Source organism: Selaginella moellendorffii, unplaced genomic scaffold (assembly GCF_000143415.4).
Source record: "Selaginella moellendorffii unplaced genomic scaffold, v1.0 SELMOscaffold_2, whole genome shotgun sequence".
NCBI lineage: Eukaryota > Viridiplantae > Streptophyta > Lycopodiopsida > Selaginellales > Selaginellaceae > Selaginella > Selaginella moellendorffii.
In genome coordinates, this window is record NW_003314263.1 from 1193852 (window position 1) to 1206040 (window position 12189).

At 47.4% G+C, this 12189-nt stretch overlaps 4 protein-coding genes, 1 long non-coding RNA gene and 1 other non-coding gene across 6 annotated transcripts; 3 read left to right on the forward strand and 3 right to left on the reverse strand.

Moving 5' to 3' along the window:
- Positions 1-1105: 1105 nt before the first annotated feature.
- On the forward strand, positions 1106-1177 carry TRNAP-AGG. The gene has a single exon. It is a non-coding gene; the product is annotated as a tRNA-Pro (tRNA).
- Positions 1178-1875: 698 nt separating this feature from the next.
- On the reverse strand, positions 1876-2798 carry LOC112341637. Its single transcript, XR_002990629.1, has 3 exons — positions 2690-2798; positions 2488-2627; positions 1876-2401 (listed from the first exon to the last, which is right to left on the reverse strand). It is a non-coding gene; the product is annotated as an uncharacterized LOC112341637 (long non-coding RNA).
- LOC9660795 (AP2-like ethylene-responsive transcription factor At2g41710) lies at positions 2395-4548 on the forward strand. Its single transcript, XM_024662102.1, has 7 exons — positions 2395-2703; positions 2768-2850; positions 2931-2939; positions 2998-3086; positions 3154-3227; positions 3297-3424; positions 3485-4548. Exons 1-7 carry the CDS (start codon positions 2447-2449, stop codon positions 4291-4293), a joined length of 1449 nt encoding a protein of 482 aa, XP_024517870.1. The 5' UTR covers positions 2395-2446; the 3' UTR covers positions 4294-4548.
- Positions 4444-7017, reverse strand: LOC9660796. Its single transcript, XM_002962808.2, has 5 exons — positions 6934-7017; positions 5937-6877; positions 5423-5688; positions 4615-5362; positions 4444-4557 (listed from the first exon to the last, which is right to left on the reverse strand). Coding segments are annotated over exons 2-5 (1443 nt in total). The 5' UTR covers positions 6365-6877; positions 6934-7017; the 3' UTR covers positions 4444-4556.
- Positions 7018-7046: 29 nt separating this feature from the next.
- Positions 7047-8924, reverse strand: LOC9661992 (transcription factor RF2b). The gene is made up of 5 exons (XM_024662132.1): positions 7901-8924; positions 7696-7828; positions 7565-7649; positions 7256-7472; positions 7047-7173 (listed from the first exon to the last, which is right to left on the reverse strand). Exons 1-5 carry the CDS (start codon positions 8707-8709, stop codon positions 7170-7172), a joined length of 1248 nt encoding a protein of 415 aa, XP_024517900.1. The 5' UTR covers positions 8710-8924; the 3' UTR covers positions 7047-7169.
- Positions 8925-9079: 155 nt separating this feature from the next.
- LOC9661993 (uncharacterized protein At2g34160) lies at positions 9080-9886 on the forward strand. Its single transcript, XM_002962386.2, has 5 exons — positions 9080-9249; positions 9317-9365; positions 9424-9486; positions 9541-9605; positions 9660-9886. The coding sequence occupies exons 1-5, from the start codon at positions 9115-9117 to the stop codon at positions 9759-9761; spliced, it is 414 nt and encodes a 137-aa protein (XP_002962432.1). The 5' UTR covers positions 9080-9114; the 3' UTR covers positions 9762-9886.
- Positions 9887-12189: the final 2303 nt, after the last annotated feature.

Below are 12189 nucleotides of genomic sequence, written 5' to 3' on the forward strand. Positions count from 1 at the left end.
AACCGTTGAAAGATTGGAGGCAGCGAGAAATCCTTGCCGTGATCATCCGGGGTCACCCGGGCTAGTAGCAAGCACCGCAACGACCAAGATTGCCAAAGCGCAAAAACGAGCGCTTGTGTTTGCCACAGGAAATGAATGCTACAAACGCATCTAATACTTCTTGCAACTAGTTCTAGTCGTATACGTAACTCAACAATAATATGTAGATAACATCCTTGTGTGTCAGCTGGGCGATAAATCGGGTAAAAATACACTAAAAGGATTAATTTCTCAATGATCACATGTGAGCAAAGCAAAAAGAGGCAATTCATGTCAAAGTCAAAAAATATAAATTAGAAGCTCCCTAGTCTTTATAAAAAATCTACGGTAAAACTTCGATATGGATGTATAAAATTTTCATTTCATATGACACCGCTATGACCATACTATATGGACGGTCAATTTAATGTAAAACTACATGTTTAATCATAATATCCATTGACTTTGGTTCTTCTCCCAAGCATTTTCTTTGTGGATACCACAGCCACGTTTGGCAAAAAAGAGCCTACGTTATGTAGAGTTTGTCCTTGAGCCATTGTTTGCTTTCGGCAACAGCCTAGAGAGGAAAATCTATTGGAACTTCGAGCTTTCAGAAGCTTAGCAATTGCTATTTGGAATGAAACATATTCATGGATCTTAACTCTAGTGCTATAGCGATTCTTCCAAGCTTTACTCAGCTCAGCATGGTGGTACAAGGCATTTCTCAGGCTTGAGAGCATAAGGGGGAAGTTTTCGCCGGAAAATTATGCTTCGAACCGTGGAAAAGATTGGAGGCAGCGAGAATACCTTGGCACAGTGATCATCCGTTGTCACGCGAGCACTAGCAGCAGAAATCGCAAGAAAAAACAACCCTAAGATTATAGCCCAAGCACGCAAACAAGCGGATGTGTTCGCCATTGCAATGAAATGCTACAATACAAACGCATCTCCCTTGTTTATATATTACTCTTTGCAACTACTAGTCAAAGTTTCATATGTGAAATTAGTATTATAACTATACATTTCTAGAATATATTTGTAAGTCAAAGTATTGCAAACGGGAGAGGACACCGTGAAGAAATGTGATGGGCATTTGGTCTAGTGGTATGATTCTCGCTTAGGGTGCGAGAGGTCCCGAGTTCAATTCTCGGAATGCCCCGAATCTCCACTGGAGTTCTATCGTTTTCCTTCGCTTTTCCTGCCCCCGAAAAGGCCAGACTTTTGCACGAAGAGGAGCCACTTTCGATGGGTTTGATGCCAAACTCTCTGCGAAGATGACAAGAAAATCAAATCGTCAAAGGCCTCGCAGCGCGCACCACCTGGAGCTCCATCGCCCAACCTTCTAGAGCGTAAAAAAAGTGAACAGAGCTGCGAATTTCTTACGAAACAATCCCGCTTTTAACTTACTCCCTGTTGTTGTAGAGCCCGGCTAAAACGAAAGCACGGAATCTAGAGAATCTCACACTGTTGCCTTCGTCTCTTTCGCGAAACGCGAGCCAAACCAGGAACAGTGGCCACGCCGTACCCGACGCCGTACGATCCCGCCACGTCGACATGACCGTTAGCCACGTACCGTACGCCCCGTGCCCCTTCCGTACCGCCCTCCCTTGCTTCGTCCCCCTGTCGCGAACGTTGTTCTTCAGCGTGGCTTTGCGGCATTGTCGATCTCGCCCCGCTCCGGGTGGATATATAGTAGATTCTTACTCAGGGTGCTCTCCTTTTCCTCTCCAGCCACTCGATCGATCGATCAATCGCCTTCTTCCTTGTTCTCCTCGGAGCTCTCGCCCGCGATCGATCGTCTTGTTTTGGATTTGGTGGCTTTTTGGGTCCCTCCTCGCCACTTCTACAGCTGGGAAATCGCACAAGCAAGGCGTGGCTCTTTTGTTTTGAGGCTTGGATGGTTTTGATCCCAGCAAGGTTGCCCCGAAATTCTTTTTGCGCCGCGGAGTGGACAAACTCTGGCGACCTCGGCCCCGGCGGGTATGATGAATCCTCTTGTCCTCTTAGGCCGGCATTGGTGAGCCCATCGCCACTCCCTCATTCCTTCGTTCTTTCTTTCCTTTCCTCCCTTTAATTGTGTTTTCTTCCTCCCTGTTTGCTCTGTTGCCTTCGCCCAGACAAAAGAGCGCCTCGGCCTCGTTCGCGCGTGAACGAGGCTACATATAGTCCTCCTCGCTTAGATTGTATCATCCTTCTCCTTCTCTTTTCTCCTCCCTCCTCTCGTTCATTCCTCTCGATCTTAGCATCCAGTTGATCGGTTCTAGCGCCTTGCTTCCTCCCCAAAATCAGAAATTGAGAATCTGGGTCGCCATTTCCACGCATTGGGTCTCCGAAGATGCAGCTCCTCCTGGAATCCACTCGCTAATTCCCCCTCACCGAGCCTCTAACCAATCCAACAGAGTAGAAAAGAGAAGATTAGTAGAGAAATATGGATACCTCTGCGTGGCTTAACTTGCAACCGGATCTTACAAAGCTAGAAGATGACGCTGGCCTCGCGCTCAATCTCACCGATAGACTAGGAATTCAGCAGCAGCAGCAGCAGCAGCAAATCCAAGCCCAGCAGCAGCAAAATCACGCTGCTGTCGGAGGCAAACGCAAGCGAGGCTCCACTGCAAAGGAAAGAATCAGTAAAATGCCACCATGCACTGCGGGGAAACGAAGCTCGATCTACCGTGGTGTCACAAGGTAGCGAGAACAAAAAAGAAGGATTGCTCAAAGCGAAGATCTAAACATCCTTCTTTTCTATCAGGCATAGATGGACTGGTCGCTATGAAGCTCATCTGTGGGACAAGGGAACTTGGAATCACACTCAAAACAAAAAGGGAAAGCAAGGTATACTTCACTGTGATCTTTGTTCTTGCTTAACACTGATCTTTCTCCCCTTTCCAAAAACTTTGTATTCGTTCGGACAGTTTATCTCGGTAAGTTGCATTTGTGGCTCGTGATCTTTGTCTAAATGGTTTCCTTCCAATCTTCCAGGAGCTTATGACGACGAAGAAGCAGCAGCGAGAGCTTACGATCTGGCAGCTCTCAAATACTGGGGACCTGGAACGCTCATCAACTTTCCTGTGAGATTTTCAAAAGCTCAAGCCATTCCACTTGGCTTGACGGTGATTTGCTCCTCCTTGCTCGCAGGTGACAGACTATACCAGAGATATCGAAGAGATGCAAAACGTTTCCAGAGAGGAGTACCTGGCCTCTCTTCGAAGGCAAGAAGAATAACGAGCGAGAGCTCCTTCTCGTCGTGAATCTTACTCGATGCCTTTGTAATTCTCCAGGAAAAGCAGTGGATTCTCGCGAGGAGTGTCAAAGTACCGCGGAGTTGCGAGGCACCACCACAACGGGCGATGGGAGGCTCGGATCGGCCGCGTGTTCGGCAACAAGTATCTCTACCTGGGAACATACAGTAAGTTTCCAACACTTCCAAGAACAAAACGAAGAACTTACACTATTGTTTCGTCCAAAGGCACGCAGGAAGAAGCTGCCACGGCCTACGACATGGCCGCGATCGAGTATAGAGGCCTCAACGCCGTCACGAACTTCGATCTCAGCCGATACATCCGCTGGCTGAGGCCCGGAGCACAGCAGCAGCAAGCAGCCGGAGGAGTCACCGCCAATCTCCACGAAAACCACGACTTTGGCTCCAAGGAAAACGATGCCAGTGGAGCCGAGTTTGCGGACGAGATCCTGCAAGTCGATCGAAGCGGCAAGGATTCGTCAGTGCTGGAAAACAATGGCGGAAGCACTAGAGTGTGGCCTTCTTCGCAGGCGAGCGAGCCTTACCAGCTTCCTACTCTGGGGCTCTCGAGAGCGGCGGTGGCGCAGCACAACGCTAGCAAGGCTCAAAAGAAGAACGCTCCCACGGCGCTGGGACTCCTCCTCCAGTCGAATATGTTCAGGCAAATGCTGGAGAAGACCTCCACAAACGGTGGAACCTCCGCGAACCCGGCGAGCTTGGACCATCGATCGACCTCTCCGGCTGGCGGTCAGGAGAGTGAGATCGATATGGACGAAGGAAGCCAGTACCTGGTTGCGAGCGAGGAGGTGTTTAACAATCACCACCATCAAGAAGGTGGCGGTGCTTCCTCGTCTTCGTCTTACACTCCGTTCCAGCACGACTTTGGATTGAGCGCTCCTCCGGCTGCGCAAGAGATCGCGGCTCCTGGCGGCGGTGTGGATCCGGAAGATGGTGCAGGTGCCGGATTGACGCTGTGGAGCTCGCTGGAATCCAACTTCTCGTCGCTGCCAATGACCAACGCGATCAGTACTTGCTAGAAGAAAAAGTGTGAAGGAAGAAGACTTACACACCTCCAATAACTTAGGAGCGAAGAAGATAGCAGCAACTTGACCAACACAGGCGCCCTCCCGCGTCCATCGGGTGGAAACTCACACAGAAAAAATTTCTTCTAACGATTCTTTGGCCCGCAGATTCTTGATCCCGCGAGCTGTGTTCTTGTGTGACTATAACTTTTACGTAGCCAAAAGTTTGGCTTGGCTTCTCACGAAATACAATGACTGATTGAAGATTTCTCACACAGTCTGCAAAGAATGATCCAAGTCAGGCACTGATAAGAAAAGAAACCATAAAAAGCTTACCACAAGCCTTCGAAGCCGATGCATGAAGCGCTAGATTTGTTGCCTCTGGCACTTAAATCTTCGTTTTCCTCTTCCTCAGCGAACGAGGACTTCTTCTCAAGCTTGTTCGCGGTGTAGACATCGAGAACAATGAAAGAAGCGATGGTGATGACGTAGAACAGCAAGCTAAAGCCAAGCAGCGCCTTAAACCACGAGCAACTCATAAATCTCTGCTTGAACATCCTCTTGTGGATCCGTCTATCCCGAGGTCTCGACCACTCGAGGTAGCAAGGCGTGAGCCAGGTCCTTCCGTGCGCCCCGCAAACGAAAACGATGACGAGCAAGTCGAGAGAAAAGTGAGCCGCGCTTGCCTTGGCGAGTCGAATTCTGAGTTGTTTGCCTGGCTGGTTGATCTGCCTTGCATGGCTCACGAGAGGATAGAGCGGCCCCAGAGTGATACTCACGTACGCGTACGAGATGATCTTTAACGCTGTTTTCCAGAAAGGCTGCTCAAAGTTTGCTTGGATGGTCTCGGGAGCTTGATGTTGGCAGTGAGGACCTGTGGCTTCTTCCTGGGCTATCCTTCCACTTTGGCTGGAAGAAGTGGGAGACCTCAAGAGAATCCAAAACGCGGTCGATGGTACGACTATCACGAGAACCAAGTAGAAGTAGTAGTAGCGAAAGGGTGACGATGAGTGGTAGAATCCCTCTTCGGTTATGACCTCGAACGCCAGGCTTCTCACGAGCAATGCGGAGACAATGTGTAGTCCTGGATGGATCACAAGAACACCATAAGACAAAGAAAAGAAAAGTAGAATGGACAACTTACCTCCAGCGATTCCCATGCTCGATCTTCCAAACAGCGTTGCCTTGTCCGAGGTGGTGGCCATAGCCAGGCCACCGTTGTAAGCACCCGAGAGAAACGAGGCCGCCAGAGAGAGCACGAGAATGGTCGGTGGCTTTGCTCCGGGGCCTGAGAGGTAGCCGAGCTCCGCAAAGACGTGGAACTGGAGAACAAGTTGGGGACCCGTTTCTAGCGCTGCCGCGAGGATGTTGTACACGGCATCGATCTCGTTGGATCGCAAGTCCCTCACTCTAGAGCCAAACAAAAATTAAACTTGTCAGCTCTCAGAAAGAAAACATAGAAAAAACTTGGAACAAGCAAAGTAAAGAATCGCAATTCGCCAAAGAAAAACGAAGAAGAAAGCTTCTACTCACGTAGAAAACGAAGACGAAAACCTTCGTGGAGTCCACAGAACTTAGAAAACTAGAACGCTCAAGACAATCCGGGAGAAGTTCTCAAGGAAGAGAAAGAAGAACAAGAAGGAAAGGAAGGAACTCACCCCTGGAGTTGTCCAGTTCTAAAGATGAGCAGCGTGAGCTTCCGGAGGTAGATCACTGGCAGCAAATACGCGCATTTGACAGCCTCCTTGCTCTTGTCGAGATGGAGATAGAAAACCAGCGCATTGATCACATGAGCTATGGCCATGATCGCGACAATGCCCGGGAAGATCCCCGGGAACTCGGAGCGCGGCCCTTCCGAGTGGATCCTCACATCGCTGCTCTGGTTGTGGTACTCGAGAATGTAGTACTTCCACGCGGTGGCGATGTTGCTGCCATACTCGAAGAAGTAAGTTGCGGCGGAGAAGAGAATGGTGGCCGCCACCCACAAATCCGGGGCGTCCGAGGAGGCGCGGCTGCTCAGCGACTTGAGGAGAGCTTTGAATGAAGATCCCGAGAGAGGAGACGATGGAAAGGAGACGACTGCCATGGTTCAGAGCTTCGGTTTTCTTGGCTTTCTTGCTTGCATCGATGAGAGATTCCGGAGTTTGGGTCCGGAAAAAGAATGGCGACCCAGAAGACCCTTTACGCTCTTTTCACTGCCCTCTTGCTGCTTCTCTCGATCAGAGAAAGAAATCTATCCAAGGAGATGGAAGTTTAAGCTAGAGCAGAGAACGAGAAGAAACTTATCAATGCTTATACCACTTCGCTTCCAAGAAGAGAAAAAAAGAAGAGTGAGAAAGCTTTCACCTCACGGATCAAGATTTGATCGAGAGGAAGAATCAAAGACTCAAGTCCAAACTATTTCCACCTACCGCTGCCACTGCTCCCGACAGCGAAACCTTAGCGAGATTAGCTTTTTTAAAAAAACAAAGATTTAGCAAAAGAAGCAAAGAAAAACCTCGTTTCTGGAAGAACTTTCAAGCGATCCACAAGGTATGAACTGACAAATGCGTGTTCTTCATCGGCACTGGCGTCACGAAACTTTTGTGGTTGTGGGCCGCTGCAAGACAGCGATGTGAATCATTCCCGGAACAAAACCGAATTTTAAAAACATACGATGGAGGATGGATGATCGCGAGGTTGACTCTCGTGTTGACTTTTCAGCGAAGAATGTTCTCGCGGGAGAATCGTTTACTCTCGTCAAGAACAAAAAATATGAGAGAAAAGAGGACCACAAACATGAACTTGAATTTAGATCCAAAGGAAAAAAAATTAAAATTACACCGACCGGGCTTGTTCTGTTGTGCCTCATCCCGTTGCCAACGCATTCTTATTCTAGATTGTCTTCGTCTTCATCTGGGAGGAACAAGCAGGAGAAACCGTGAAAACTTTCCTCTTGCCACTCTCTTGTTTTTTTTTTTTTCTTCCTTTTTTCTACCTGCATTGGAAGAAATCCGTTTGCTGCTGCTGCTGCTGCTGCTGCTGTGGCGAGCTTTTCAATTGCTGGAGCTGCTGCAACTGTTGTGGCGAGAGCTGATGATGAAAGTACTGCTGTTGTTGATGATTCATGAGCTGGTGTTGGCCGTTTTCTCCCGAGATCTGACCGGTTGCGATCTTCAATCTCTGGACCTCGTCTTTCAATGCGTCGTTTAAAGCTTTAGCAAAAGAACAAAAAAATAAAAGTTCCATGTGAGAGAGAGAGACAAAAAACATCAGCGCCAAAGCGAGAGTAAAGTAAAAAGCCTACCATCACGAAGCTGGGCTTGCTGCTCCATTGCTTGCAATCGCAACTTGAGCTCGTTGTTTTCGGTCGTGAGTCCCGCGGTGTCCCTCTAGAAATGCCAAACATCAGGAATGGATACAGGTGAGGTGACAAACCTGTAGCATTGTCAGCTGCGCGGACAAAGTCGTAGCTTCGGTCTGGAGGGTCTGGACTTTTCTCTCCAGCTCGGAGATGTATCGCATCTTGCGTTCCTTGGAGCGAGCAGCGGACTGTCGATTGGCAAGAATCCTGATCCACAGCGACAGCAACTTATCAGCTCCCAAAGCTTCGAACGAGAAAACTAAACCAGCAAAGGCTGACCTTTTGGCACGCTTTGGATCGACCAAAGCCAGCTCCGCGAGCTTGGCAGCCGCGGCAGCTCGCTTCGCCTCGGCGCTCTCCACATCCAGATCGTGCTTTAGACTCGAGGATCCATCCATGGAGTTACTGTGCTGGTGCCGGGGCCGCCTCACCGCGTCGGCATTGAATCCTTGCAACGCTCCATCCATGGACAAGCTCCGCGCGTGGTGGTGGTGGCCTGGCTGCTGGCTGCCCAGTGCCGCGACGCCGCCAGAGTCATGCTTGTTGGAGGCGCCGTAAGGCGAGCTCATCTTCTCCATATCGATGTAGATCGAGAGGAGGTCCTCGCCAACGTCGTCGGAGAGAGCCGGCATCTCGGAGAGATTGGTGGCGGCGCCACCACCTCCACCACCACCGCCACCACCACTGTTGTTAACTCCATTGTTGGTGTGGAAGTCGGAGAGAGCCTCGGGTAGCCGGAACGCTATCTCGGACTGTGCTCGCCGGTGGTGTCCAAATCTCCTCACGGGCTCGCCACTGTTGGCGGAATTGTTGGTAGCGTTGTTGTTAGCGTTGGTGTCCCGGGAAGACGATGGCGGCGAGTATTGTGGAGTGGAGCTCACGTCCTGCATGGACAGATCCACCGAGAGAGATCGCGCCGGCCGCGAGCTGGACGCGTCGGAGCTCGTCGGCGAGGTAGCCGGCTCCATTTTCAATCCAAATCCCGGCCCTCCTCCCCGGGTATCGCCATTGCTCTTCCTAGCGCTGGTGGCGAAATCCGACTGGAGCCTCTCCACGAATGCCTCATAGCCATCGCCAAGCCCCTCCATTTGCCCTTCCTGGCCGGATTCTCACACCGACCTGGCCGGGCAACGCGATCGATTCCTAGGGATTGATTCACGCGGCAATCTATACCTCCATTGGCCGCTCCAATCGACCTAAGCTCGCTCGCCGCCGCTGCTCCATGGAATTCCCCAGCCCTAGGAGGAGCTCACCCGCGCGCATCACACTCCTCGTGATTCCCCAAAACCCTCGACGGGGAACTATTGAGAGCGTCCGTACGCGCTGGTCGTGGTACGGACAGAGTGCCAGGCTGGCGGATGAGGTGGACCACGGGGCTTAATGGCACGTGTCAGGAGCGACACGTGGCAGTGGGCTTTAGCGCGCTTTTGCCCTAACCCTGGGTTTAGGGTTTTGGGGGAGAAGGCACGAAATTTCACGAGAGCGCGACGGCGATGGCGGAGGCGGATTCTGGCGGCGCTGGAGGAGGCGCTGGCGGCGCTAGCACTGGCGCTGGCGGAGGGAGAAAGAATAGAATCCAGGTCTCCAACACGAAGAAGCCGCTGTTCTTCTATGTCAATCTCTCCAAGGTGCGTCCGCGGGCCGGGGTTTCTCTCCTTTTTCGCTGATTCTATGTTTTCCTGGGGCGCTCGGCAGCGATTCATGCAGCAGTACGGGGAAGTGGAGCTCTCAGGGCTTGGAATGGGTAAAACTTTCGTTGCAATCGATTTGCCGGTTTCTTATGGATTTGGAGATGTGAACAGCGATCGCGACCGTCGTGACAGTGGTGGAAATACTCAAGAACAACGGTTTGGCGCTCGAGAAGAGTAAGAGACTTTGATAAAAGATTTCTCCTTTCATTGCGGCCTTTTTCTCTGTAGAGATCTACACCTCGACGATTGAAATCCAGGACGAGCTTCGGGGGCGCCCAGTCCAGAAAGCAAAGGTAGCTTGCGTCCACTTCTCTTCTCAATTGGGAAAACCAAATCGTGTGCTCCAGATCGAGATTGTGCTCAAGAAGTCGGACAAATTCGACGAGCTCATGGAGAGTGCCGCGGAAGAGAATGGTCCTGGTGCCAATCACCAGCAAACGGAAGCGTAGCTAGCGATTTTCATCAACCGAGTGAGTAGCTAGCAAGCACGAAACGAATGTTGAGTACCTCCTTTTCCAAAGTGGTAAATTTTCTCCCAACTCAAATGTCGATCCGCGTTGTTCCATGAGGAAAACATCGTAGCGTTTCTGTCAGTCTTTAGGAAACGATCATGTCTAGGATAATGTTAGGAGACAGCCGGAGTCAACTAGCGACCCAAATGCTCTACCATAGAGCTATGCCTCCATTCCCATCTTACATGTTTCATAATTTGAATGACCACTATCCTTCTGGGATGCATTACATTTTATCAACGTATGAATATACTATAAAATAAATTATGACATTAATTTAGTTAAGAAATAGTTCTGGTTTGTTTTAGAAAATCTATAAAGGTATAAAAAAAAATATATTTAGAATATTTAGACCATCTTCTAGGATATTCTTTAATTCAATTGTGATATTCTCTTCTTTAACTTTTTTCTAATAAAAGTTTAACATTAATATTCTAACATATCACTAATATAAACCATATTTACCACTCTCTTTCCTTAAACAAAGATCGAGAGATGTGATTGTGATGAGAAGATTAACAATTATATCTAGACTTTGGCATTTGATGTTTATTATGCTATCTTTGGAAAGCAGTCTCCACACTCATATATAACTTTTGGAGAAAGAATAGAGTAATTGCAATATTTTTAGCTACCAAAGCCTAGGTTAGAGTTGTAACCACTTGCATCTATGAGCACTATAATCGGGGAGCTAAAACAATTGATTAAAAATATTCTAAATACTACTTTTAAAAATGTTATATTATAAAATGTTTTATAAATTTAAATTATAGTTTTATATGTATGGTTACAATGCCATATACTAATATTAGCATAGTGAGATTTTGGTAGCTATTGAATTAATTTTAATTCAGACAACTTACTTATGGATATAAGCTAGGGTTTTTGGGCTATATATTCACATTGGTGGAGATGAGGCGCAATATTAATTGTTCTTGAGGAGTGCTTGGATTTAGAATTCTACTTTAAATTTAGCTTTTAAATTGTCTAAATTTTCCTTTCCTTATAACTTTTTCAATTTCTTCTCTTTTGCTTTTTTCTTTTTTATTCATTTTTATGGCAAAGTAGTAGCCTCCTCCTCCTTTGACTCTAAAGTAACAATTGGTGCAATTGTTCAATGTTATATGGTTGCAGTAGAACAATCAAACTTAGTTGATAGTGGTATTCATGACGTTTAGTACAACTCTTTTTGCTCTTGCTGCCAATCCTCGAGTTCAATCGAAGTCCTTCTATGGGAATGGAATGATGTTTGGTATTTGTGTAAATTTCCTATGTATCTCCAAAAGACAGCACTGCAATGGTACAATGGTTTGAGTGTAGCTATTCATAAGGATTGGAGCATTCCCCTGGACGTCTTCAAACATGCATTTGGATATGTTGACAATTGTGATGATGCCTTTTAACAATTGCATTGTTTTTGTCAAGAGCCATTTAAATCCGTGATGCAATTGACATTCGTTTCTGAAGCTTCTTGCTTTGTGCGAAGCTTAATATGTTAGAGCAAATTAAGTTGGGAATGTTGTGGGTAGCACTTCATCAAAATCTTGTAAGATTTGTGCATGTATTTGCTCCAAACATCCTTAACAATGCTCTTTTCTTGGCATAACTTTATGAGGCATTGCCTCTTCCATTTCTCGCCACATGTCTTTCAACTCCACTTCCTATGGGAGATGGTCTTGTTTCAATAAAGGTTGATGCTACTGCTGCCCGAATTCAAGGACAAAGGTGAGGACATGGTCGTGGCCATGATATCCATTGTTGGGCATGTGATGAAGTTGGTTATACTTATTGGTGTTTTCTAGATTAGCAACTTCCATTTCTTGGGTAGAGATCTTAGCGTTAATAATGTCTTATTGGTGCTACTATAATGGAAGGTCTAAACATTGAGGTAACCCTTCCATTTTTCTTTCGGGAGTATCATCAAGGGGTTCACTTGGCACCAATTTATTTAATGTTTACTTTCCAAGCTCATTTTTATAACAAGAGGTCTCCTATTATTCTCTTTGTGTTGGCTGATATAGGCTTGAGTTTATCTTTTATTGCTTGGCTTATTGTTATATGTTATTATCTACATTTACATTGTGTGGTAGAGCTCGTTTCATTTTATATGGCAACAACTGTACACACGCATGTGCACAAGACTTAGTTGTGCATGTGGGCAATCTTGAACTTGAGTTGCAGTCATTGTGGGTGGTGCCAAGTCAAGCTTTTGACCTCATCCTTAGTATAGATTAATTACAGCGTAATCATATCAAATGTGACTTTGAGGTTTCTCCCCCTTATCTCATATTTCCTTATATTTCTTCAATTTCTCTTACTTTTGTTCCTCTTTATCCTTCTGCTTTTACCTTTACATCTATCACTT